This window comes from Nomascus leucogenys, chromosome 11, assembly GCF_006542625.1.
Source record: "Nomascus leucogenys isolate Asia chromosome 11, Asia_NLE_v1, whole genome shotgun sequence".
Lineage (NCBI taxonomy): Eukaryota > Metazoa > Chordata > Mammalia > Primates > Hylobatidae > Nomascus > Nomascus leucogenys.
In genome coordinates, this window is record NC_044391.1 from 105,244,244 (window position 1) to 105,270,321 (window position 26,078).

At 43.4% G+C, this 26,078-nt stretch overlaps 1 protein-coding gene and 1 pseudogene across 6 annotated transcripts in view; one reads left to right on the forward strand and one right to left on the reverse strand.

Annotated features, from left to right (window-relative positions):
- LOC100592933 overlaps positions 1 to 26,078 on the reverse strand; it is a 77,859-nt pseudogene that overhangs the window by 41,505 nt on the left and 10,276 nt on the right. The gene's annotated exons all lie outside the window — the stretch shown is intronic.
- HTR3E (5-hydroxytryptamine receptor 3E) lies at positions 9,727 to 19,314 on the forward strand. Of its 5 annotated transcripts, XM_003256542.3 has the most exons (9): positions 9,727 to 10,257; positions 12,817 to 12,983; positions 13,805 to 13,849; positions 16,499 to 16,608; positions 17,101 to 17,270; positions 17,581 to 17,741; positions 18,079 to 18,283; positions 18,446 to 18,661; positions 18,783 to 19,314. In XM_003256542.3, the coding sequence occupies exons 1-9, from the start codon at positions 10,191 to 10,193 to the stop codon at positions 19,010 to 19,012; spliced, it is 1,371 nt and encodes a 456-aa protein (XP_003256590.3). In that variant the 5' UTR covers positions 9,727 to 10,190; the 3' UTR covers positions 19,013 to 19,314. The 5 variants fall into 5 exon arrangements, with proteins under 5 accessions (XP_003256590.3, XP_004089735.2, XP_012366068.2 ...); XM_004089687.2 differs by lacking the exon at positions 13,805 to 13,849; XM_012510614.2 differs by lacking the exon at positions 9,727 to 10,257 and having other exon boundaries at positions 12,508 to 12,983.

Consider the following 26,078-nt stretch of genomic DNA (forward strand, 5'->3'; position numbering starts at 1 on the left):
TGTTGCCCAGGCTAATACTGAACTCCATGATCCTCTCACCTCTGCCTCCTGAGTAGCTGGGATTACAAGCACATGTCACTGTGCCTGGCAAGAAGATTCTTTTTGGTCACAAAATGAGACTGGTCTCAACATTTGGCTTCAGTCTTTACATGGGTACAACAAGAGTGGTAAACTACCATTTAGGCCTTCTTAAGTTTGCCTTGCTAAAAGTTTTCAAAAAATCCCAAACTTGACTTTCAAAAGCCTCTTGAAGCGAGATAGCCACACCAAGATCTCACCACCAGATTTCACCTGAAGAACCCCTAAATTTGAGTGAATTCGTCTCTTCTTGAGGTCCTCAAAATATCCTAGGGTTCTTGGGTCTACCTGGACCTGTGAGACTGGCAATGCTATAAGCCAGGTACTAGGCCAGTTTTCCTGGAAGGGGTTTGTAAGCATTGGCTCCACAAAGTCAACCTTAGTTCTTTAGAAATGTCTAACCATATTTGATTAAATGAGCATCCTTCTAAAATATGATACTCCAGACAAGGCCTTGATTGCATAACCAACGTTTCCAATTCCATCCTGGTAAAAAGGAAGACAGAGTCATCGAACCTATATGAATAACTACATTGTCATGAAAATACAATAATTATATTGTCATGAAATTAAGAATATTTTATAAGAGTCTGCAAATCCTGTAGAGGTCAGGCAGGGAGAATAAGTATCATTTACGAGTGTTTCACTTCAGTGTAAAAAACAGAGTCTTTTTAAAAAGCAGAGTTATGATTACTAAATTGTTGACTTATAAATAGCTGAAGAGGAAAGAAAATGGGCTTCCTTAAATATGTGGAAAATAGAATATTACAACAATGGCCAGGCATGGTGGCTCAGGCCTGTAATCCTAGCACTTTGGGAGGCCACGGTGGGTGGATCATTTGAGGTCAGGAGTTCGAGACCAGCCTGGCCAACATGGTAAAACCCTGTCTGTACTAAAAATACAAAAATTAGCCGGGCATGGTGGTGCACACCTCTAATCCCAGCTACTTGGGAGGCTGAGGCAGGAGAATGGCTTGAACCCGGGAGGCAGAGGTTGTAGTGAGCCGAGATCATGCCATTGCACGCCAGCCTGGGGGACAGGGCGAGACTCTGTCTCAAAAAAAAAGAAAAAAGAAAATATATTACAACATGAACAGTATTTCAAATGAAAACTGTAAGTGTCCCTTCTTAGTTCATTTGGTCCTATATAATTAATTATTATTTGACTAGATCTTGGGTTAACAGTCTCATGAAATCCATTGGCTTCTCAGCTAGAGTTCTAGAAATCCTGACTCAGTCCACTAGTGTGATCTCAAAGCTGTTTAAGTGTTGCCATCAGATACTATGCCCAAAGTATCTAGCATAGTCCTTTCCCACAGGATTTTGTGATAATCCTTTATTGAAGACAGACCACTCTGGCCTGTAGCTGATTGTTGAGCTTTCAGGGAAGCATCAGAGTAAAATAAAAAATTATCTGTAGATAACAAAAGACTTAAAATGGTTATAATTAGTTTACTAACTTATTACTGATAATTTTAAAACATGAAAGATCTGATGAGAGTTCATTACAAGAATTACACAGCTGGCAAGGAAATTTGGTTGTTTCTGTGAAATGCAAAACAAGACAATAAAGTCAATCCAACAAGAGCTTTTGGGCTGGGTGCAGTGGCTCAAGCCTGTAATCCCAGCACTTTGCGAGGCCGAGGTGGGAGGAGCACTTGATGTCATGAGTTCAAGACCAGCCTGGCCAACATGGTGAAACCTCATCCCTACTAAAAATACAAAAATTAGCCAGGCATGGTGGTGCACACCTGTAATCCCAGCTACTCGGGAGGCTAAGGCAAAAGAATTGCTTTATCTCGGGAAGCGAAGTTTGCAGTGAGCCAAGATCACACCACTGCACTCCAGCCTGGGCAACAGACAGAAACTCCATCTCCAAAAAAAAAAGCTTCTGACAAAATAATTATAAATGTGACAATTAACTAGATTTTCAAAAAAGACAGTGAACATTACATCTAATTTATAAAAAGGAATGAACATAATCTTTACAGAGAAAAAAATGAAGATATAACATACAATAATCCTGACTTAATATATCATATATATAAGAAGTGGACCAGGAGTATTCAGGAGTCTTTGAATGGCTATTCTTAGGCACACATTTTTAAAAATCATATATCATGAACTTGCTAAGTTTATAGCAAGAACATACAAAGAACATATTGAGAACATCGAGAGATTCAATAAGTCTGAATTTCTGAGTATCTGTATATTAATAAAACTACATAAATAAGTTATCTGAATCCCTAGTTGAAACCTACTGGCCTAGAAGATGCTAGATTCAAATTGAAGAAGTAAAAAGGTGACCATGTTAACATTAAAAAGAAATTAAAATGTAACCGAAGGCTCCAATCACATGGCCAGAGGTCTGCTGTGCTCTCCTGGAGGCCAATACCCAATTCAGTTCTGGCCCAAAGGAAAGAGATTTTGGACATAGATTCACACAGAACCTCTAGACTTACTTTTTCTTTTTCTTCCTTTTACTTTTTATTTTTTAATGATTTTTTAAAATTTTTTTTGAGAAGAAGTCTCGCTCTGTTGCCCAGGCTGGAGTGCAATGGCGCAATCTCGGCTCACTGCAACATCTACCTCCTGGGTTCAAGCAATTCTCCCTGCCCCAGCCTCTCAAGTAGTTGGAATTACAGACATGCACCACGAAGGCCGGCTAATTTTTGTATTTTTAGCAGAGATGGGGTTTCCCCATGTTCGCCAGGATGGTCTGGAACTCCTGACCTCAAGTGATCCACCCATCTTGGCCTCCCAAAGTGCTGGGATTGCAGGTGTGAGCCACCGTGCCCAGCCAAATTATTTAAAATTTACGTAAGTATTGTGAAGCTTCTACAAAGAGCTCCTGTGTGTGCTTCACCCAGATTTTCCAAATGTGGATATTTCTTTTTTTTTTTAAGACGGAGTCTTGCTCTTGTCGCCCAGGCTGGTGTGCAATGGCCTGATCTCAGCTCACTGCAATCTCTGCCTCCTGGGTTCAAGAGATTCTCCTGCCTCAGCATCCCAAGTAGCTGGGATTACAGGCGCCCACCACCATGCCTGGCTAATTTTTTGTATTTTTAGTAGAGATGGGGTTTCACCATGTTGGCCAGGCTGGTCTTGAACTCCTGACCTTAGGTGATCCACCCCTGTTGGCCTCCCAAAGTGCTGGGATTACAGGTGTGAGCCACCATGCCAGGCCAACTGTGGATATTTCTAAATCATTGAGAGTGAGTTTCATAATTGATGACCCATTAACCCTAACTACTTCAGTGTATATTTCCTAAAAGCTAGGACACTCTCCTATATAACCATAGTACAACCATCAAAATCAGAAAATTAGTATCAATACAATGTATTGTATTGTCTAACTTATAAGCCCTATTTGAACTTTGCCAATTCTTCCAATAATGTCTTTTTTTTTTTTTTTTTTTTTTTTTTTGAGACAGTCTCGCTCTGTTGCCCAGGCCAGAGTGCAGTAGCACGATCTTGGCTCACTGCAACCTCCACCCCCTGGATTCAAGTGATTCTCCTGCCTCAACCTCTTGAGTAGCTGGGACAATAGGTGTGCGCAACCACACCCAGCTAATTTTTGTAATTTTAGTAGAAACAGGGTTTTGCCATGTTGGCCAGGCTGGTCTCGAACTCCTGACCTCAGGTGATCTTCCTGCCTTGGCCTTCCAAAGTGCTGGGATTACAGGTGTGAGTTACCACGCCCAGCCTCCAATAATGTCTCTTATAGGTGTAGGACCCAATCCAGGAATACACACTGCATTTAGCTGTTACATCTCTTTAGTCTGTCAATCCGGAACACTGCCTCAGTCTTTTCTTGTCTTTCATCATCTGGATATTTTGAAGAGTATAGCTAGTTATGTTGTAGTTATTTTGTTCCCCAATTTGGGTTTGCCTAATCACTTCTTCAACTACTCATGACTTATGCCTCTTTAGTAGGAATACCCCAGAAGTGGTACCAAGTTCTTCTTAGTGCATCATAGAAAGTACACAATGTCAATTTGTCACTTTACTGATGATAACTGTTATCACTCAGTTAAAAAGATGTCTGCCAGATTTCTCCACTGTAAATCTAATTAGTAAGCATGGCATATAGGTAATTTTTTTGTGGAGCGCTACTTTGAAACTATATAATTATCTCATTCCTCATCATGGGTTTGAACTGCAAGGATCCACTTATCTTCAGATTTTCTTCTGCCTCTGATACCCTGAGGCAGCAAGACCAACCCCTTCTCCTCAGCCTACTTACATGAAGATGAAAAGGATGAAGACCTTTATGATGATCTACTTCCATTTAATTAATAGTAAGTATATTTTCTCTGCCTTATGATTTTCTTAATAACATTGTCTTTACTCCAGTTTACTTTATTATACGAGTACAGCATATAATACATATAATATACAAAATATGTGTTAATCAATTGTTCATGCTATCAGTAAGGCTTCTGGACAACAGTAGGCTATTAGTAGTTAAGTTTTAGGGGAGTCAAAAGTTATACATTGATTTTTGACTGTGCAGGGTGTTGGTGTTCCTAAACCCCAGTAGTGTTCAAAGGTCAACTGTACATTTGTTGAAAGATTATAATAGATGATCTCAAAATTATCTAAAGATATAGATTCTCATCCCTTCAACCAAGAAGTATAAATTACATGAAGGAACAAACCACAATGAGACAGTTATCAAAACAGTCAGCATACCAAGAACTAGATATAATAAAACAATCTGAAAGAGATTATAAAATAACTATGTTCCAACTTCTTAACTCATTTAAGAGATCAGTATTACCCTGATACCAATGCCAGACAAAGGTACCATCCCTTATGATCATTGATGCAAAAATCCTCAATAAAATACTAGCAAAATAATTCAGTAGCATATCAAACGAATTATATACCATAGCCAAGTGGGATTTATTCCTGGAATGCAAGGATAGTTCAATATACAACAATTGATCAATGCAATACACCACATTAACAGAATGACGGGAAAAAAATGATCATCTCAATTAATGCAGAAAAACATTTGACAAACTTCAACACCCTTTCATGACAAAAACACTTAACAAACTTGGAATAGAAGGAAACAACCTCAATTCATATAATAAAATCCACATATGAAAAACCCACAGCAAACATCACACTCCATGGTGAAAGTCTGAAAGCTTTTTCTCTAAAATCAAGAACAAGGCAAAGATGCTCAATTGCACCACTTCTATTCAACATAGTTGGCCAGGTGCAGTGGCTCACACCTGTAATCTCAACATTTTGGGAGGCCAAGGCAGGCAGATTGCTTGAGACCAGGAGTTTGAGACCAGCCTCAAACTCTGTCTTTAGTAGAGATATGGCAAAACCCCATCTCTACTAAAAATACAAAAATTAGCCAGGCATGGTGGTGCATGCCTGTAGTCCCAGCTTCTTGGGAGGCTGAAGCACGAGAATCACTTGAACCCAGGAAGCAGAGGTTTCAGTGAGCCAAGATTGTGTCACTGTACTCTAGCTTGGGCAACAGAGCAAGACTCTGTCTCAAAAAAAAAAAATAAAAAATTAGCTGGACATGGTGGCACATGCCTGTAGTCCCAGCTACTCCGGCTGAGGTGGGAGGATCACTTGAGCCCAGGATTTCTGGGTTGCAGTGAGCTATGATCACACTACCGCACTCCAGCCTGGATATCAGAGCAAGACTGCATCTCTAAAAACACACAAACAAAAACAAACTAAAAACCACATAGTCCTGGAAGTTCTAGCCAAAGCAAGTAAGCAAGAAAAAGAAACAAAAGGCATCCAAATTGGAAAAGAAAGAGTAAAATGATCTCTGTTTGCAGATGATGTTATTTTACATGTAGAAAATACTAAAGATCTCACAAAAACTAGTAGCATTAAAACTAATACATGAATTTAGCAAAGTATCAGGATACAAAGCAAACAAACCAAAATCAGTTGCATTTCTATACATTAACAATGAATGATCAGAAAAGGAAATTACAAAAATCAATTCCATTTACAATGGCATCAAAAGGAAAAAAATACTTGGGAATTAACTTAGCCAAAGGAGTAAAATTCTTGTATGATGAAAACTATAAAACATTGCTGAAAGAAATTTTTAAAAAATATAAACAAGTGGAAACACATCTCATGTTTATGGATTGGAAGACACAAAATTGTTAAACTGTCAATACTACTTAAAGCAATGAACAGACTCAATGCAATTCCTGTCAAAATCCCAGTGACAATTTTTGCAGAAATAGAAAAACCCATCCTAAAATTCATATGGGATGTCAAAGGACCTTGAATACCTGACAGAATCTTTAAAAAGAAAATGAAGCTGGAAGATTCACACTCCCTGATTTCAAAACATACTACAGGCTGGGCACGGTGCTCACACCTGTAATCCCAGCACTTTGGGAGGCCAAGGCAGGCAGATCATGTGAGGTCAGTAGTTTGAGACCAGACTGACCAACATGGTGAAACCTCGTCTTAAACACAAAAATTAGCTGGGCTTGGTGGCATGGGCCTGTAATCCCAGCTAGTTGGGAGGCTGAGGCAGGAGAATCAATTGAATCCAAGAGGCACAGGTTGCAGTGAGCCGAGATCGTGCCATTGCACTCCAGCCTGGGCGACAGAGTGAGACTCTGTCTCAAATAAAAAAAAATAAAAAAGGCCGGGCACAGTGGCTCACACCTGTAATCCCAGCTACACAGGAGGCTGAGGCGGACGGATCACCTGAGGTTGGGAGTTCAAGACCAGCCTGACCAACAAGGAGAAACCCCATCTCTACTAAAAATACAAAAAATTAGACAGGCTTGGTGGTGCATGCCTGTAATCCCAGCTACTCAGGAGGCTGAGGCAGGACAATTGCTTGAGCCCAGGAGGCGGAGGTTGTGGTGAGTGGAGATCGCGCCATTGCATTCCAGCCTGGGCAACAAGAGTGAAATTACACCTCAAAAAAAAAAAAAAAAAGAAAGAGACAGACATGTATACCAATGGAATAGAACAGAGAACCCAGAAATAAACCCTCACACAAATGGCCAAATTATTTTTGCAAGAGTTCCAATGGGGAAAAGACAGACTTTTCAAGTAGTAGTATTGGGAAAACTGGATATCCATATGCAAAAGAATAAAGTTTGACCCTTACCAAAAACCATATACCAAAATTAACTCAAAATGGATAAAAGATTTTAAGTGTAGGGCCAGACGTGGTGGCTCATGCCTGTAATCCGAACACTTTGGGAGGCCGAGGCAGGCAGATCACCTGAGGTGGGGAGTTTGAGACCAGCCTGACCAACATGGAGAAACCCCATCTCTATTAAAAATACAAAATTAGCTGGGCATAGTGGAACATGCCTGTAATCCCAGCTACTCGAGAGGCTAAAGCAGGAGAATCACTTGAACCCAGGAGGTGGAGGTTGCAGTGAGCCGAGTTCGCGCCATTGCACTCAGCCTGAGCAACAAGAGTGAAACTCCATCTCAAAAAAAAAAAAAAAAAGAAGAAGAAGATTTAAGTGTAGACCTAAAACAATAAAACTCCTAAAAGAACACATAGGGAAAAAGCTTCACAACATTAGATTTAGCAGTGATTTCTTGGATATGACACAAAGGCATAGGCAAAAAAATAGACAAATAGTACTTCATGAAAATATTAAAAATCTATGAATCAAAAGACACTATAACAGAGGAAAAAAGACAACCCACAAAATGGGAGAAAACATTTGCAAATTATATAGCTGATAAGGGATTAATATCCAAACTATACATAGAATTCCTAAAACTCAACAACAAAAAACAACTTGATTTAAAAATGGGTAAAAGGTTAGCCATAGTGGCTCATGCCTGTAATTCCAGTGCTTTGGAAGGCTGAGGCAGGAGGATCGCTTGAAGCCAGGCGTTCAACACCAGCCTGGGCAGCATAGCAAGGCCCTGTCTCTAGAAACAATAAAAAAAATTAGCCACACACGATTGCATGCACCTGTAGTCCCAGCTACTTGGGAGGCTGAGGTGGCAGGATTGCTTGAGCCCAGGAGTTCAAGGCTACAGTGAGCTATGATCATACTACTGCACTCCAGCCTGGGAGACAGTGAGACCCTGTCTCTAAAAAAAAAAAAAAAAAAAAAGCAAAACTCAGTGGACAAATTAGATGAACAGATTAGACACAGCTGAGGGCTGGGCACGGTGGCTCAAATCTGCAATCCCAGCATGGTGGCTCACAGCTGAGGGCCAGACATGGTGGGAGACAGTGAAACCCTGTCTCTAAAAAACAAAAAAAACAAAACCAAAACTCAGTGGGCAGATTAGATGGACAGATTAGACACAGTTGAGGGTCAGGCACAGTGGCTCACTCCTGTAATTCCAGTACTTTGGGAGGCTGAGGTGGGCAGATCAGCTGAGGTGAGGAGTTCAAGACCAGCCTGGCCAACATGGTGAAACCCTGTCTCTACTAAAAATACAAAAATTAGCTGAATGTGGTGGCACAAGCCTGTAGTCCCAGCTACTCAGGAGGCTGAGGCAAGAGAATAGTTCAAACCAAGGAGGTGGATGCTGTAGTGAGCCAAGATCATGCCACTGCACTCTAGCCTGGGCAACAAGTGAGACTTTGTCTCAAAATAAAATAAAATATGGAAGGCATCCATACCTGCATTTTGCATTCTTCATATGTAATCATATTGCCAAAGACAAATTATGTCATCACCTATTGTAAATAACACTTTTCCCCAGACCTACCATAAAGTTTCTGCAATGTATTGTCTTCTAGTTGCAATAAAAATTACTGAGTTGCATCAAAAATAAATTAATTAAATTAAATTAAATAAACACAGTTGAGGAGAGAATTTTTTTCCTGGAAGCTAGATCTGAAGAAATCATTAGGGACAGAGATAAAGAGGTAGAAAATAGGAAAGAGAGGTATGCTAGGCAGAATAATGGCCTCCAGAATTTGTCCACATCCTAATCTCTGGAACCTTAGATTATATGGAAAAGGAGAGTTAAGGTTGCAGATGGAATTAAGGTTGTTCATTAGCTGACTTTGAGGTGGGGAGATTATCCTGGATTGTCCAAATGGACACAATGCAATCACAAAGGCTCTTATAAGTGGAAGAAGGAGAGAGAAACAAATAAGAACCAGAGAGGTGAGATATCTTGTGAGAAACATTGGCCTGATGTTGCTGGTTTTGAAGATGGAGAAGTAAAAATAATGAACCAAGAAATACAGGCAGTCTAAAAGCTGGAAAAGGTGAGTGCAATGGCTTATGTCTATAATCCCAGCACTTTGGGAGATCAAGGTTGGAGGATCACCTGAGGCCAGGAGTTGGAGACCAGCCTAGGCAACAAAGTGAGACCTCATTTCTACTAAAAAAAAAAAAAAAAAAAAAAAAACCGGCCAAGCCTGGTGGCTCACACCTGTGATGTCCCAGCTACTTGGGAGGCTGAGACGGAAAGATCCCCTTGAGCCCAGGAGGTCAAGTCTGCAGTGAGTCGCGATTGCACCACTGCACTCTAGCCTGGTCGACAGAGTGAAACCCTGTCTCAAAAAAAAAAAAAAAAATCTGGAAAAGGCAAGGAAATGGATCCTCCTCTAGAACCTCCAGAAGGAATGTGGTCCTGCTGACACATTCATTTTAGCCCAGTGAGACCCATTTCAAACTTCTGGCCCACGGAACAGTAAAATAACAAATTGTGTTTATTTAAGCCACTGGGTTTGTGATTTGTTACGACAGCAATAAAAGGCATGTAAAATAGAAGGAAACCATTCAACACAAGTCTAATAAGAAAAATAGAGGAAGTGAAATATTTATAAATGTCTGAGAATTTTCCAGAATTGAAGAGATGAGTCTCCAGACCAAGGGATCTCACCAAGATCTGCAAGTTGATCACGTATGAGCTATCTATAACCATTTACGTTGTAGTGAAATACCTAAGACTAAGATAAAGTCTTAAAAGCAGACTGAACCTCAAGCATAGGCAAGAACAAGACAACCAGAACACTCTTTCCAGGAAGGTTACAAATGTCAGTGGTCAACCAATGCTATTAGTATTCAAAGTCAGACTAGGTGTGGCCCGTGCTGCTTTAATCTGGGCATTCCTGGGTCCCAGTACATGTTCAGAGAAGAATTTAGACAAAGACGATGGAAGGAAGCTGGTTCCACGGGGAAAGATTTTCCTTCTACCTCCTTCTCGGTCTTCTGCTTCAAGGTAAGAAAGGAGCAACGATAGGGGAAGGGGGAAGAAGGGGGACCTCTCCCTAGCAGAACATCTAGGAACTTTTTTCAAATTTCCAACTCCTAGAGATTGTCTAAGATGGATAGAGTTCTTTCATAGCTACATTACCATGATGCCCACAGACTTTCCTTTTCTGAAAGACGGAAAATCCCCTTCCAGTTACATGCCACACAAGAGCACTTTCATTTTTCTTCTCGAAAAATAGAGTTCAACACCAGCAAACTTTATCCTTTCACATATGGATATCCAGTTTCCCAATACTACTTGAAAAGTCTGTCTTTTCCCCATTGGTACTCTACATGGAAGACAACCATCCACGATTGTCTTCTCTTGTATTTAGCTTCTCTATCCATCCATCTTTCTATCCACAGGAGTAATTCTTTCTCTCTACAGGTATGAAACCCAAACCATTGTAGCAAAGTGCCCACCTCCTTTAGCCATAATTTCCCCATCCACCTACTGGATCCAAGGGCTCTAAGTTAGCTAAGGTGCCAGAAGGCAGCAGGTCAAGGGTGAAAGTAGAATGTGCTTCTCTTCCAGGGAGTCAGCATGGTAGAGAGACAAGAACATGGGACTTGGAGACAGGTGGACCTGGCTTTGAATCTTGGTGTCTCACATTGCTAGTTTTATAAACTTGGATGCACTGCTTAACTTCTCTGAGCTCTGGTTTCCTCATCTGTAAAACAGAGCCTACCTTGCAGGGTTGTGAGGATTCAGTAAGAGAAGGAGGGAAGCACAGTGCCTGGCACTTGGTAAGAGTGCCAATAAATGCCATCTCTCCTCCTTAGATTATTCCATGACTTTGGATAAGGAGGCACAGGAGAGGACTGAACCAGAGGTGACTTTAAATGCCAGCACAGGGAAGAGACACAAATTGTACACCTGGTCTAGGCAGTATAAATGGTTATGAAAGCTCCTCTGGGCACTTGCACACAGGGGCTGACAATTGAATATTCACTGCTCCTAGAGTGGTTTAAGAATTTGCCTGGAAAGCGCTGTGACGTTGGGAATGGATAAGGCTCAATGTCCTTGGCACAGGGGTTATCAACCATCTCTCTCATTCCAAGTTGTTGCTCCCTCAACAATTTTCACCAGTAGAAAAATTTTAAAAATTATTAGTTAGAAGAGGGTAAGACAGGCCAGGTGAGGTGGCTCACACCTGTAATCCCAGCACTTTGAGACACCGAGGCAGGCAGATCACCTGAGGTCAGGAGTTCAAGACCAGCCTGGCTAACATGGTAAAACCCCATCTCTACTAAAAATACAAAAACTAGCCTGATGTGGTGGTGGTGCCTGTAATCCCAGTTACTTGGGAGGCTGAGGCAGAAGAATCGGTTGAACCTGGGAGGCAGAGATTGCAGTGAGCCAAGATCACGCCACAGCACTCCAGCCTGGGCGACAGAGTGAGACTCCATCTAAAAAATTTTTAAAAATTTAAAAAAGAAATAAAAAAAAACCCACCCACACTTCTAAAAATAGCTATGTGGCTAGGCATGATGGCTCACACCTATAATTCCAGAACTTTGGGAGGCCCAGGTGGGAGAATCACTTGAGCCCAGGGGTTTGAGACCAGCCTGGGCAATATAGTGAGACCCCCGTCTCTACAAAAAATTTTTTAAAAAATTAGCCAAGTGTGGTGAGGAGCACCTGTAGTCACAGTTACTTGGGAGGCTGAGGTGAGAAGATCCCCTAAGCCCAGAGGCTGAGGCCACAGTGATTGCGCCACTGCACTCTAGCCTGGGCAGCAGAGTCGCTGTCTCAAAAAAAACCCCAAAAAACCCCAAACTAAGAAATATGCAAAATTATTGTACGTTCATTAAAAATAAAATAAAACTTTTTTAAAGCCTCAAACTAGAACGCTGGTGATAGAGTTGGGTAAAGTGAAGTAAGAAGGAAGGTTGGGGCAGTCAGGGTGAAAACAGGTGTGTTCTCTCTGGGGCCCCGGGACTGTAATCCTATCGGATGACTATCAACATTCCAGGCTCAGTTTGCATACAGATTTGGGCATGCTTTGCATGGAGACAGAAATATTAGAAAGGAGGCTGGAGCTCTAGCTCAGCTTTGCCACATTAGCTTCCAGAATTTGCATTCCAGCTCACCCCAACCTCCCGGGCCTCGGAAGGAAGAGCCCAGCGTCTGGACCCCTCTCGGTGATCCCCTCCCCATTCTTCATCTCATCCCTGGGGACGTGTAGCAAAGCAGCAGCAGACAAACCTGGGTTCAGAACAAGTCCGGCTTCTGCCTTTTATTGGCTGTCTGATTGTAGGAAGTTACTTCCTCTTACTGCACCTTAGTTAGCACCTGGTTTATTACATGAGGGTAAAGCAGTATCTACCTGATAGGGGATTGGGAGGATTAAACAAGGTAATCCATTTTTAAAGGGCTTAGAATATACCTGACACATAGCCAATGCTCAACAAATGTTTGCTTTCATTTTATCACTGGCGATTCCAGGCCCTGCCTTGGGGCCCCTCTCATATAGGGAGCACAGGGTTGCTCTCCTTCATCTCACACATTCGATGTCCACTACAGGAAGGGGCGTTACTTTCACCATCAATTGCTCAGGGTTTGGCCAGCACGGGGCAGATCCCACTGCTCTGAATTCAATGTTTAATAGAAAGCCCTTCCGTCCAGCCACCAACATCAGCGTCCCCACCCAAGTCAACATCTCCTTCACGATGTCTGCCATCCTAGATGTGGTGAGTGCTGACCCCTCTGGCCCTCCTTGGTGTCCTTAACCTTTTTCCAGCCCCTGGCAAGGTGGCCCCCCAAAGCCCTTGTCCACATTTCTGCTTCCTCCACCACTGCTGGATGGCATTTGCCTGGCATGGGGATCTCAAAGAAGTTCCGTCCAGTGCAGCAGGGTGAGGTATAACAGCACATGGAAGAGAATCTTTTCTTCTCACTCTGGCTATATACCAGTGACCAGGTTCTAATTCCAGAGGTTTTGATTGGATGAAACCCAAGCCTCGTTTTTGTTTTGTTTTTGTTTTTTTTGAGATGGAGTCTCACTCTGTCGCCCAGGCTGGAGTGCAATGGCTCGCTGCAACCTCCACCTCCTGGGCTCAAGTGATTCTCCTGCCTCAGCCTCTCCTGAAATCTGCCTCAGATTTCAGGCATGCGTCACAACGCCCGGCTAATTTTTGTATTTTTAGTAGAGATGGAGTTTCACCATGTTGGCCAAGCTGGTCTCAAACTCCTGACCTCAAGTGATCTGCCTGTTGCAGCCTCCCAAAGTGCTGGGATTACAGGCATGAGCCACCGCACCCGGCCACATCGATATTTTTAAGCTTCTCGAGGTATTCTCATATACAGCGAGGGTTGAGAAGGACTACTTTACTCCCGCCCTGCTGTGAACTCTCCTGTCCATAGCCTAACACATCTGTTTTGATAGAGCTTTTGTCCTTGATCACATATCCCCTTTATATACCTTGGGAGTTGGTAAACAAGCATGGGAAGTGGGGGAGATGAACAGACTTCTTACTGGCAACATGATGGAAATAGGAAATTCTTTTGGCAGAATGAACAGATGCACCTCTTATCATCGTTCCTGTGGCTGGAAATGGTATGGACAACACTTTATTCTCCCCCTACAGTTACAGTCAAAAGGATTTTAAACAAAGATATAATAATTATGAGTTTTTATGTCCCTAACATTGGTTTGAAACACATGAAGGAGAAATTGAAAAATCGACCATAATGGTGAGGGGCTTTAATACACTGCTTTCAAAATCAAGGAAAGGCTGGGCAACGGGTGACTCAACGCCTGTAATCCCAATGCTTTGGGAGGCCGAGGTGGGCAGATCACTTGAGATCAGGAGTTTGAGACCAACCTGGCCAACATGCTGAAACCCCATCTCTACCGAAAATATAAAAATTAGCTGGGCATGGTGGCGAGCGCCTGTAATCCCAGCTACTTGGAAGGCTGAAGCAGGAAAATCACTTGAACCTGGGAAGTGGAGGTTGCAGTGAGCTGAGATCGCGCCACTGCGCTCCAGACTGAGCAACAAAGTGAGACTCTATCTCAAAAACAAAACAAAACAAAACAAAAATCTAGTAGAAAAGGAGTAAATATATAGTGATTTTCACAGCACAATTAAGAAGCTTAGTCTATAAACATGTCAAACTTTGTATTAACGACCATACATAACTTTTTGTCACACACATAGAGTATTCCCCAAAACTGACCACATTTTTAACCACAAAAAGGTATCAACGCCAGGCAGAGTGGCACATGCCTGTAATCCCAGCACTTTGGGAGGCCAAGGTGGGTGGATTGCTTGAGCCCAGGAGTTTGAGGCCAGCCTGGGCAACACGGCAAAACCTTGTCTCTAAAAAAAATACAGAAAAATACAAAAATTAGCTCGGTATGGTGTTTCACGTCTGTAGTCCCAGTTACTGGGGAGCCTGAGATGGGAGGATCACTTGAGCCCGGGAGGTCAAGGCTGCAGTCAGCCATAATTGTGCCACTGCACTGTAGCCTGGGCAACAGAGTGAGACCCTATCACACACCGGGGCCTGTTGTGGGGTGGGGGGAGGGGGGAGGGATAGCATTAGGAGATATACCTAATGTTAAATGATGAGTTAATGGGTGCAGCACACCAACATGGCACATGTATACATATGTAACTAACCTGCATGTTGTGCACATGTACCCTAAAACTTAAAATGTAATAAAAAAAAAAAAAGGCTGGGCACAGTGGCTCACACCTGTAATCCCAGCACTTTGGGAGGCCGAGGCTGGTGGATAGCCTGAACTCAGGAGTTCAAGACCACCCTGGGCAACATGGTGAAACACCGTCTCTACTAAAATATAAAAAATTAGCCAGGCGTGGTGACACATGCCTGTAGTCCCAGCTACTCAGGAGGCTGAGGCACAAGAATCGCTTGAGCTGGGGAGACAGAGGTTGCAGTTGGCCGAGATCGCACCACTGCACTCCAGCTTTGGCTACAGAGTGAGACTGCATCACAGAAAAAAAAAAAGAAAACCTTGTTTCTTGGGAATTTAAAATTAAACTTCTAAATATTTGAGGCAAAGGAGAAAATAAAGCAATTAAGTAGAAATTATGAAGTAATTCGAAATGAAAATTATACATATGAAAATCTGTGGAATGTAGTCAAAGCATAACCCAGTGGAAAATTTATATCTTAATTGCATTGATAAGAAAACAAGGTGTGTGGGAGGATGGGGGGAAATAAAAGTAAATGAACTGAATTTCCAACTTGAAAAGCCTGCTTGATGGCTGGGCTTGGTGGTTCACACCTATAATCCCAGCTCTTTGGGAGGCCTAGGCAGGCGGATCACTTGAGGTCAGGAGTCCGAGACCAGCCTGGCCAACATGATGAAACTCCATCTCTACCAAAAATATAAAAAAATCAGACGGGTGGTGGCCGGGCGCGGTGGTTCACGCCTGTAATCCTAGCACTTTGGAAGGCTGAGGCGGGTGGATCATGAGGTCAGGAGATCAAGACCATCCTGGCTAACACGGTGAAACCCCGTCTGTACTAAAAATACAAAAAATTAGCCAGGCTTGGTGGCGGGCGCCTGTAGTCCCAGCTACTCGGGAGGCTGAGGCAGGAGAATGGCCTGAACCCGGGAGGCAGAGGTTGCAGTGAGCCGAGATCGTGCCACTGCACTCCAGCCCAGGCAACAGTGCAAGACTCCGTCTCAAAAAAAAAAAAAAAAGTTATCCAGGTGGTGGCACACACCTGTAATCCCAGCTGCTCAGGAGGCTGAGGCAGGAGAATCGCTTGAACCCGGGAGGCAGAGGTTGCAGTGAGCCAAGATCACGCCACTGCATTCCAGCCTGGGTGACAGAGTGAGACTCCATCTCAAAAAAAAAAAAGAAAGAAAAAGAAAAGAAAAAAGAAAAAAAGAAAGGCCTGCTTGGAGGAAAGGAAGGAAAGAGCTAGAGAAAGATAATACAATCACCTAACCTCAGTCTCAAAGTGTGGTTCCCAGACCACCAGAGCTGGCTGATGAAAATTTATGAAGAATGGTCCCAGGCAGGTTCGATTTTATCTATAATTCTCATTTCTTGAAAAACAAGTAAATTTAATAAAATATTAATGCCACAAAGTTGGGTTGTAAATACATAGATGTTTGTCATAGCATTTTATATATTTTTCTATATGCTTGAAGTATTTCGTAACTTTTTTTTTAAAGAAGAAATTCAAAAGCAGGACACTCACCTCTCCTCCACCTGGGCTCCAGGTTTGGGATAACCCATTTATCAGCTGGAACCCAGAGGAGTGTGAGGGCATCACGAAGATGAGTATGGCCGCCAAGAACCTGTGGCTCCCAGACATTTTCATCATTGAACTGTGCGTATCAAGGGCTGGTCAGAGGGAAGTCCCATCTCCTGGTAGCCACAGAGATCACAGTTTACCATTGGGGCCACTGTAAGTGGTCTTTAGATGGCTAAGAAACAACCAGAGAGATAAGAAGAGAAACTGAGCCAGGCGCAGTGGCTAATGCCTGTAAACCCAGCACTTTGGGAGGCCAAGGTGGGTGGATCACTTCAGTTCAGGAGTTTGAGACCAGCCTGGGCAACATGGTGAAACCTCATCTCTTAAAATAAAAAAAAAAAAAAATTAGCCAGTCCTGGTGGTGCGCCTGTAGCCCCAGCTACTTGGGAGGCTGAGGCTGAGGCAGGAGGATCATTTGAGCCCAGGACACGGAAGTTGCAGTGAGCTGAGAGCACGCCACTCTACTCCAGCCTGGGTGACAGAGCAAGATCCTGTCTCAAAAAAAAAAAAAAAAAGAGAGAGAGAGAGAAACTGCAGCACCTGCCTCTTGCCTTATCTCTCCTCCAGCATGGATGTGGATAAGACCCCAAAAGACCTCACAGCATATGTAAGTAATGAAGGTCGCATCAGGTATAAGAAACCCATGAAGGTGGACAGTATCTGTAACCTGGACATCTTCTACTTCCCCTTTGACCAGCAGAACTGCACACTCACCTTCAGCTCATTCCTCTACACAGGTAAGTTGCAGTGGGGTCTCAGGGATGGGGTGAATGAGAGCAACCAACAAACATAAAGAAACTATGAGTAAATGGTGACCAAGGAATATGGGTGGGGAGAAGAATAAGGCTCTATGGATGCTAAAATATTTTCCATAAAGGCAGAACCCAAGTCTGTCTTGTTCCTTACCATCCCAAGCTCCTGGCAAGTTTCCTGGCCTGTAGGAGGCACTCGAAAATATTTATTGAAAGAAAGGATGGAAAAAGAGTGCAGTTGAGCCACCAGGAAACTATATCCTTAAAAAATGATTCAGATGGTTCTTATTTTCAGTGGACAGCATGTTGCTGGACATGGAGAAAGAAGTGTGGGAAATAACAGATGCATCCCGGAACATCCTTCAGACCCATGGAGAATGGGAGCTCCTGGGCATCAACAAGGCCACCGCGAAGTTGTCCAGGGGAGGCAACCTGTATGATCAGATCGTGTTCTATGTGAGCTTGGAGGCTCTTGCTCTTTCCTTCCTCCCGCACTTTTACCCTTGCCTAGAATGTCCATCAAATGTGTATCTCCCAAGTTTCAGGGTCTCCCAATGTTACCCTCTCTCCTGGCTTCCCAGCCTCATTCTCCATCCTAAAGCTCAGAGCTCTGGCCTAACTGTCTCTTCGCAGGTTCTATACCAGATTCTAAAGCTGCATTCCACACAGCTCCAGATCCCAGGGTGCTATCAGGCCAAAGAAAAAGGCAGAGACAGAAACTGTCACTGCTTTTCCTGGATTTGAGGGTTCCTCTGACCCCATAACTACTTACCGCCCTCTCCTACCCTACCAGGTGGCCATCAGGCGCAGGCCCAGCCTCTATGTCATAAACCTTCTTGTGCCCAGTGGCTTTCTGGTTACCATCGATGCCCTCAGCTTCTACCTGCCAGTGAAAAGTGGGAATCGTGTCCCATTCAAGATAACGCTCCTGCTGGGCTACAACGTCTTCCTGCTCATGATGAGTGACTTGCTCCCCACCTGTGGCACCCCCCTCATCGGTATGGCTCCTCCCACCTTTTGGAAGAGAAGGGTGGGAACTAACTCAGGAAGGGAGGTATACTGGAAAAAGGAGGCCATATGCCTGCCAGGGTGGGATTGGAAGAGAAGAAAGAAATTCTAGGTGGTGCCTCTGGCCCTCACCAGGCCCCCCTTCCCTCCAGGTGTCTACTTCGCCCTGTGCCTGTCCCTGATGGTAGGCAGCCTGCTGGAGACCATCTTCATCACCCATCTGCTGCACGTGGCCACCACCCAGCCCCCACCCCTGCCTCAGTGGCTCCACTGTCTGCTGCTGCACTGCACCAGCCCAGGGAGATGCTGTCCCTCTGCGCCCCAGAAGGGAAATAAGGACCTGGGTCTCACCCCCACCCACCTGCCTGGTGAGGGAAGCCACACTTCCTCTTCCCCCACCTCCACTTCTCTGCTCCTGCCTCCTTCCCTGTCTCCCTCCCTCCACCGGTGACATTTGCAGCCCATGGCTGGGTCTCTGTCTTTCTGTAGGTGTGAAGGAGCCAGAGGTATCAGCAGGGCAGATGCCAGGCCCTGGGGAGGCAGAGCTGACAGGGGGCTCAGAATGGACAAGGGCCCAGCGGGAACACAAGGCCCAGAAGCAGCACTCGGTGGAGCTGTGGGTGCAGTTCAGCCACGTGATGGATACCCTGCTCTTCCGCCTCTACCTGCTCTTCATGGCCTCCTCCATCGTCACCATCATATGCCTCTGGAACACCTAGGCAGGTGCTCACCTGCGAACTTCAGTCTGGAGCTTCTCTTGCCTCCAGGGACTGGCCAGGTCTCCCCTGTTTCCTGAGTACCAACTATCATATCCCCAAAGATGACTGAGTCTCTGCTGTATTCCATGTATCCCAATCCAGTCCTGCTGATCAATTCCAATCCCAGACATTTCTCCCTGTTCCTGCATTTTGTTGGCTTCCTTCAGTCCTACCATATGGTTCTAGGTCCCCCTTATGTCATCTGCATGGCAGACTATACCTCTTCTGTCTGCTGACTTGCCCAATAAATCATTCTGCAGAGATTTCTGGTTCTTTGTCAGGTCGTAAAGTAGAAACTTAACTAACCACCCGGGCGCGGTGGCTCACGCCTATAATCCCAGCACTTTGGGAGGCCAAGGCAGGCAGATCACCTGAGGTCAGGCATTAGAGACCAGCCTGGCCAACATGGAGAAACCTCATCTCTACAAAAAATACAAAAAATTAGCAGGGCGTGGTGGTGGGTACATGTAATCCCAGCTACTCCAGAGGCTGAAGCAGGAGAATTGCTTGAACCCAGGAGGCAGAGGTTACAGTGAGCCAAGATCGCGCCACTGCACTCCAGCCTAGGCAGCAAGAGCAAAACTCCATCTCAAAATAAATAAATAAATAAATATTAATTAATTATCCAGGCGTGGTGATGCACGCCTGTAATCCTAGCTACTTGGGAGGCTGAGGCAGGAGAATCGCTTGAACCCCGGAGGTGGAGGTTGCAGTGAGTGGAGATTGCGCCACTGCACCCCAGCCTGGGTGACACGAGTGAAACTTAGTCTCAAAAAAAGTAAAAATAAAAATAAATAAATAAATAAATACAAGAAACTTGGCTGGGCAGCAGTGGCACATGCCTGTAATCTCAGCACTTTGGGAGGCCGAGGGGGGTGGATCACTTGAGGTCAGGAGTTGGAGAACAGCCTGGCCAACATGGTGAAACCTTGTTTCTACCAAAAATACAAAAACTAGTCAGAGGTGGTGGCGCATGCCTGTAATCCCAGCTACACAGGAGGCTGAGGCAGGAGAATCGCTTGAGCCCAGGAGGCGGAGGTTGCAGTGAGCCAAGATCCTGCCACTACACTTCAGCCTGGGTGACAGAGTGAGACTCTATCAAAAGAAAGAAAGAAAGAGGCTGGGTGTGGTGGCTCACACCTGTAATCCCAGCACTTTGGGAGGCCAAGGCGGGTGGATCACCTGAGGTCAGGAGTTGGAGACCAGCCTGACCAACATGGAGAAACCACATCTCTACTAAAAATACAAAATTAGCTGGGTGTGGTGGTGTGTGCTTGTAATACCAGCTACTCGGGAGGCTGAGGCAGGAGAATCTCTTGAACCCGGGAGGCAGATGTTGGAGTGAGCCAAGATCGCACCATTGCACTCCAGCCTGGGCAACAAGAGTGAAACTTCATTAAAAAGAAAGAAAACTAACCAGAACTGATAGTTTTAAAACAGAACCTGTACATTTCTTTGACTCTTTGATTGTGATAAAGCTTCGATGTCATCAGGAATGATCCTCTCTCCCAAGACTGAAGTGACAACTGTTAGGTTTGAGAAGTTTTAATTCTCTTAGGTGTTTTCAGACACATTTTCTTACTAGTAGATTCTTTTGATTTATCTTTTCCATTATCTTGTACTGATCTCATTTTAGCACTCTCCTAATTTATTATGTTTCATGTTATTCTTTTTCTGGTTTTCCAAGTTGAATTCTCCATTAAAGTGTTCTCAGTCTTTCTATTGATTTTACTCAGAACAGCTTAAGCTGTATCCCATAGGTTTTAGAATAAGGTGATCTCCTCTTCATTACTTTGTAGACAATTCATAATTTGTTTTAATTCTCTCTGATATAAAGGCTATTTGGGGCCAGATGCAATGGCTTATGCCTATAATCCCAATACCTTGGGAGGCTGAGGTTGGAGGATTGTGTGAGCTCAGGAGTTCAAGACCAGCCTCGGCAACATAGTGAGACCCCATCTCTAAAAAAAAAAAAAAAAAAATTAGCCAGGCATGTATGGCACACGCCTGTAGTCCCACTGTGCAGGAGGCTGCGGTGGGAGGATTGCTTGAGTCCGGGAGATCAAGGCTACAGTGAGTTCTGATTGTTCCACTGCACTCCAGCCTGAGCAACAAAGCAAGACCCTATCTCAAAAAAAATAAAAATAGAAATAAAGGCTATTTGGGAGAATGTGTCTTCACATCTATGGATAAGGGATTTTTGTTATTGTTATCTTTTCATTGTTAATTTCTAGTTTCTTGGTTTATGATCAGAGAGCATGGTGTATAAATTTAAACCTTTTTGGATTTATAAAGCTTTCTTGGCCGGGCACGGTGGCTCATGCCTGTAATCCCAGCACTTTGGGAAGCCAAGGCGGGTGGATCATGAGATCAGGAGTTCGAGACCAGCCAGACCAATATGGTGAAACCCCGTCTCTACTAAAAATACAAAAATTAGCTGGGCGTGATGGTGCATGCCTGTAGTCCTAGCTACTCGGGAGGCTGAGGCAGAAGAATCACTTGAACCTGGGAGGTGGAGGTTGCAGTGAGCCAAGATCACACAACTGTACTCCAGCCTGGAAGACAGAGGGAGACTTTGTCTCAAAAAAAAAAAAAAAAAAGCTTTTTCTCTGGCTGAATGCATGATTGGTTCTGTAACAAGCTTTGTTTCAGGACATTTAAAAAGTATATATTTGTGTTCTTAGGTGTTCTGTCTTTTTTTTAAAAAGCATATATTCTCTATATATGCATCTACTAAATAGAGCTTATTTATTACATTATTCAAATCCTCTATATCATAGCTTATTTTTGTTTACGTGGTCTGTTAAAGTTCAAAAGTATTTTAACCATGTTCTCTGGGTACTTGTAGTTTTCCTTTTATATGCTTGACAGCTATGTTATTTGATGCATAAAAGTGTATGGTTATTATATCTTCTTGAATTGTGCCTGATTTTATCCTCATATATTGTCACTATTTGTTCTGTTCAATGTGTTTTGAACATGATTTCCACTTGTAGGATAGTGTTGCAAATCTTGCTTTTGCCTAGTATATTTTTGCACATCTCTTTCATTAATTCTTGATTCATTTTTGGAAGAGTACTATACATACAAGGTACAAATATCAAAAGGTACAGTATGGTCCGGGCACAGTGTTTCATGCCTGTATAAAAATAAAAATAATAGACCAGCCTGGCCAATATGGTGAAACTCCATCTGTACTAAAAATACAAAAACTAGCAGGGCATGGTGGCACATACCTGTAGTCTCAGCTACTTGGGAGGCTGAGGCAGGAGAATCACTTGAACCCAGGAGGCAGAGGTTGCAGTGAGCCAAGATTGCACCACTGCACTCCAGCCTGGGCAACAGAGGGAGACTCCATCTCAAAAATAAATAAATAGACAAAAATTAAAATTAAAAAATAAATAAAATAAAATAAAATAAAATAAAATAAAAACGATAACAGCCCTTTCCCAAAACAAACCTCCTTCTTGCCTGGGGACTAGACTGCCTTCATAGGACTAATGAACTAGCCACAAGATTAGAAATTATGGTTTAGGAGTCATGCAGGTGGAGGCTACAAAATTCTGACCCTCCCTAAACTGCTCCTAAGATCAGTGCTTAAGGTATTTTGCAGACCCTGCACTTAATGAATCAGCTGGCCACCAAGATCAATAAACTGGCTCATCTGATCTTGTGGCCCCAACCCAGGAACTGACTCAGCACGAGAGGACAGCTTCAACTTCCCATGATTTCATCTCTGATCTGACCAATCAGCACTCCTGGCTCACTGGTTTCCCCCAACCCACCAAGTTGTCCTTAAAAACTCTGATCCCCGAATGCTCAGGGAGGCTGATAAAATTCCAGTGTCCCGCACAGCAGGATCTGCATGAATTACTCTTCCTCTATTGCAATTTCCCTGTCTTGATAAGTTGGCTCTGTCTAGGCAGCAGGCAAGGTGACCCCACTGGTGATTACAGACCCTTGAATTTCACTAGGTTATGTCTAAATGTGCGTTTTCACTAATCCTTTCTGTGTCTCAGTGACCTTTTTCAATATGAATATTTAAATCTTTCTTATGTTTGGGGAATTTTTTCTAGGATATAAGTAACACTCTACTTACTCTCTTCCATCTGTTCTTTTTCTGTTCAGTCAGTTCTTTTTCTTTTTTTTTTTTTGAGATGGAGTCTCGCTCGGTCACCAGGCTGGAGTACAATGGTGTGATCTCAGCTCACTGCAACCTCCACCTCCTGGGTTCAAGCGATTCTCCTGCCTCAGCCTCCCAAGTAGCTGGGATTACAGGTGCATGTCACCGTACCCGGCTAATTTTGTATTTTTAGTAGAGATGGGGTTTCACCATGTTGGCCAAGCTGGTCTTGAACTGCTGACCTCAGGTTTCCCAAAGTGCTAGGATTATAGGCATGAGCCACCACGCCAAGCCTCATGAAGTCTTTTCAGTGTTCTAATCACATGTCCTAGAAATTATCTTCTCTCTTTTCTTAATCCTACTTCAGAAGGAGCCCTTGTCCTCAATATTCATATTGGTCATTGACATGGTTTATTTTATTTTATTTATTGAGACGCAGTCTTGCTCTGTCAGGCTGGAGTGCAGTGGCACGATCTCGGCTTACTGCAACCCAGTGAGGTTCAAAAGATTCAAAAGATTCTCCCAGGTTCAAAAGATTCTCCCACCTCAGCCAACCGAGTAGCTGGGATTACAGGCGCCTGCCAACACACTTGGCTAATTTTTGTATTTTTAGTAGAGAAGGGGTTTCACCATGTTGGCCAGGCTGGTCTCGAACTCTTGACCTTTCAGGTGATCTGCCCACCTCAACCTCCCTAAGTGCTGGGATTACAGGTGTGAGCCACTGTGCCTGGCCTGACATGGTTAATTTTAAATGTCAATTTGGCTGGACTATCGTGCCCAGTTGTCTGGTCAAACGCTGGTTTAGATGTTGCTGTGAAGGTATTTTGTATATGTAATTGACAATCAGTAGGCTTTTTTTTTTTTCCTTTTGAGACAGAGTATCTGTCACCCAGGCTGGAGTGCAGTAGTGCGATCTCAGTTCACTGCAACCTCTGCCTCCTAGGTTCAAGAGATTCTCGTGCCTCACCCTCCTGAGTAGCTGGGATTACAGGCATGTGCCACCACACCTGGCTAATTTTGTATTTTTTTAGTAGAGACAGGGATTCACCATGTTGGCCAGGCTGGTCTCGAACTTTAGCCTCCAGTGATCCACCGGCCTCGGGATCCCAAAGTGCTGGGATTACAGGTGTGAGCCACTGCGCCCGGCCCCATTGTTTTCGTTGCCTGCTCATAATTTTGTGTCCTCTCAGCACCTGTATAGGTCACACTGTAAGGTTCTTTCAAGGAAGAGCAAACCAACTTAACTGTGGAGGCCTGGGCCAGGCTGCTTATATGAACCAGTGATGAAACACTGTTATTCTGCTGAAGCACATGGAGGGCATGCCTCAATTCCCAGGTCAATCCAGGAGCAAGTAGCAATCCCCTCCCATCTGCAGGGAATGGAAATAATTGAACATACTCGTTCAATTTCCCCTGCCTTCCAACATGAACCAGTCAGGCTGTCCAAAGACCACAGCAGCAAACAGAGGCAGCTCTTCCCCAAGTTCACAGGCTTCTTTTTGAAGTCTATCTGCTGGGCTCCTTCAGAGGACTGTAAAGCTCTGATCTTTATACCAGCCTCGAAGAGAGACAAGCTTTTTCCTCAATACTGGTCCACATCATTCAATTGGAACCCAGAGAGAGGAAACAAAGGCACAGACCTGACCATCATTCTTCTTTCCACTCTCTTACCTCTTTTCACTCCTTTTTTTTCCCCAAACCCCCTACAATGTCAGGGGTGAGGTTTTCCCCTGCATCATATCATCATTCTTCCTGACTCTAGTTTCTTGACCAAATGGTAGACAAAGTTGTCTTCCAGATTATGGAGAAAATTCATAATTTGACCAACTAGGTCAAATTATGCTTGGTATGCTTAAGAGAGGTCTAAAAGTATATAGAAATTCCTTTCACTCTCAAACTGCCTATTATCTTGCTGAATAATCACAGTTTTAATATGAGCCATTAAGTGTTACCTTTTTCAAAACATGGGTTTTTCATTTTTCATAAATTACAAGTTTATATATAGAGAGAAGGAATCTCTCAATTAAAAAAATTAAGGTGCATAACTTCACACTAATCATGATAAAATGTTAAATAAACTTAAGTTGATTCTAATAATTTGAAATAGCTTCCCATAGGCATTGACAGCTTCACTGGTAAATTTTACCAAATACTTCAAGAAGAATTAATACCAATTCTACACAGTCTCTTTCAGAAATTAAAAGAAGAGGAAACATTTTGCAACTCATTCTATGAGGCCAGTATTATTATCCAGATACTGAAACCAGACAAACATGTTATATTTAAAAACAAAGAAACTACAGACCAATATCTTATATGAATATAGACGTAAAAATCCTCAACAAAATACTAGCAAACAGACCGGGCACGGTGGCTCAAGCCTATAATCCCAGCACGCTGGGAGACCAAGGCCAGTGGATCACCTGAGGTCAGGAGTTCGAGACCAGCCTGGCCAACATGGCAAACCCCATTTCTATTAATACAAAAAAAAAATTAGCCAGGCATGGTGGCGTGCACCTGTAATCCCAGCTACTTGGGAGGCTGAGGTGGGAGAGACACTTGAACCCAGGAGACAGACGTTACAGTGAGCCGAGATTGCACCACTGCACTCCAGCCTGGACAACAGAGTGAGACTGTCTCAAAAAAAACAAAAAAAAATACTAGCAAACTGAATCCAGCAACATATAAAAAGGATTATATGCAATGAACAAGTGGAACTCACCCCAAGAATACAAGATTGGTATAATATCAGAAAATCAATTAATGTAATACACTATATTAAGAGAACAAAACCCACACGATCATTTTAATAGCTGCAGAAAAAGCATTTGACAAAATCCAAAACCTTTTGTGATTAAAAAATAACACTCAACAAACTAAAAATAAAAATAACTTCCTCAATCT

Coding starts and splice junctions, on each gene's coding strand:
- HTR3E (XM_003256544.3), top strand. CDS start 12,705: ATGTTTGCTTTCATTTTATCACTGGCGATTCCAGGCCCTGCCTTGGGG. Junction 17,271..17,580: donor CAGCTCATTCCTCTACACAG/GTAAGTTGCAGT, acceptor TCTTATTTTCAG/TGGACAGCATGTTGCTGGAC. Junction 18,662..18,782: donor CACCCCCACCCACCTGCCTG/GTGAGGGAAGCC, acceptor GTCTTTCTGTAG/GTGTGAAGGAGCCAGAGGTA.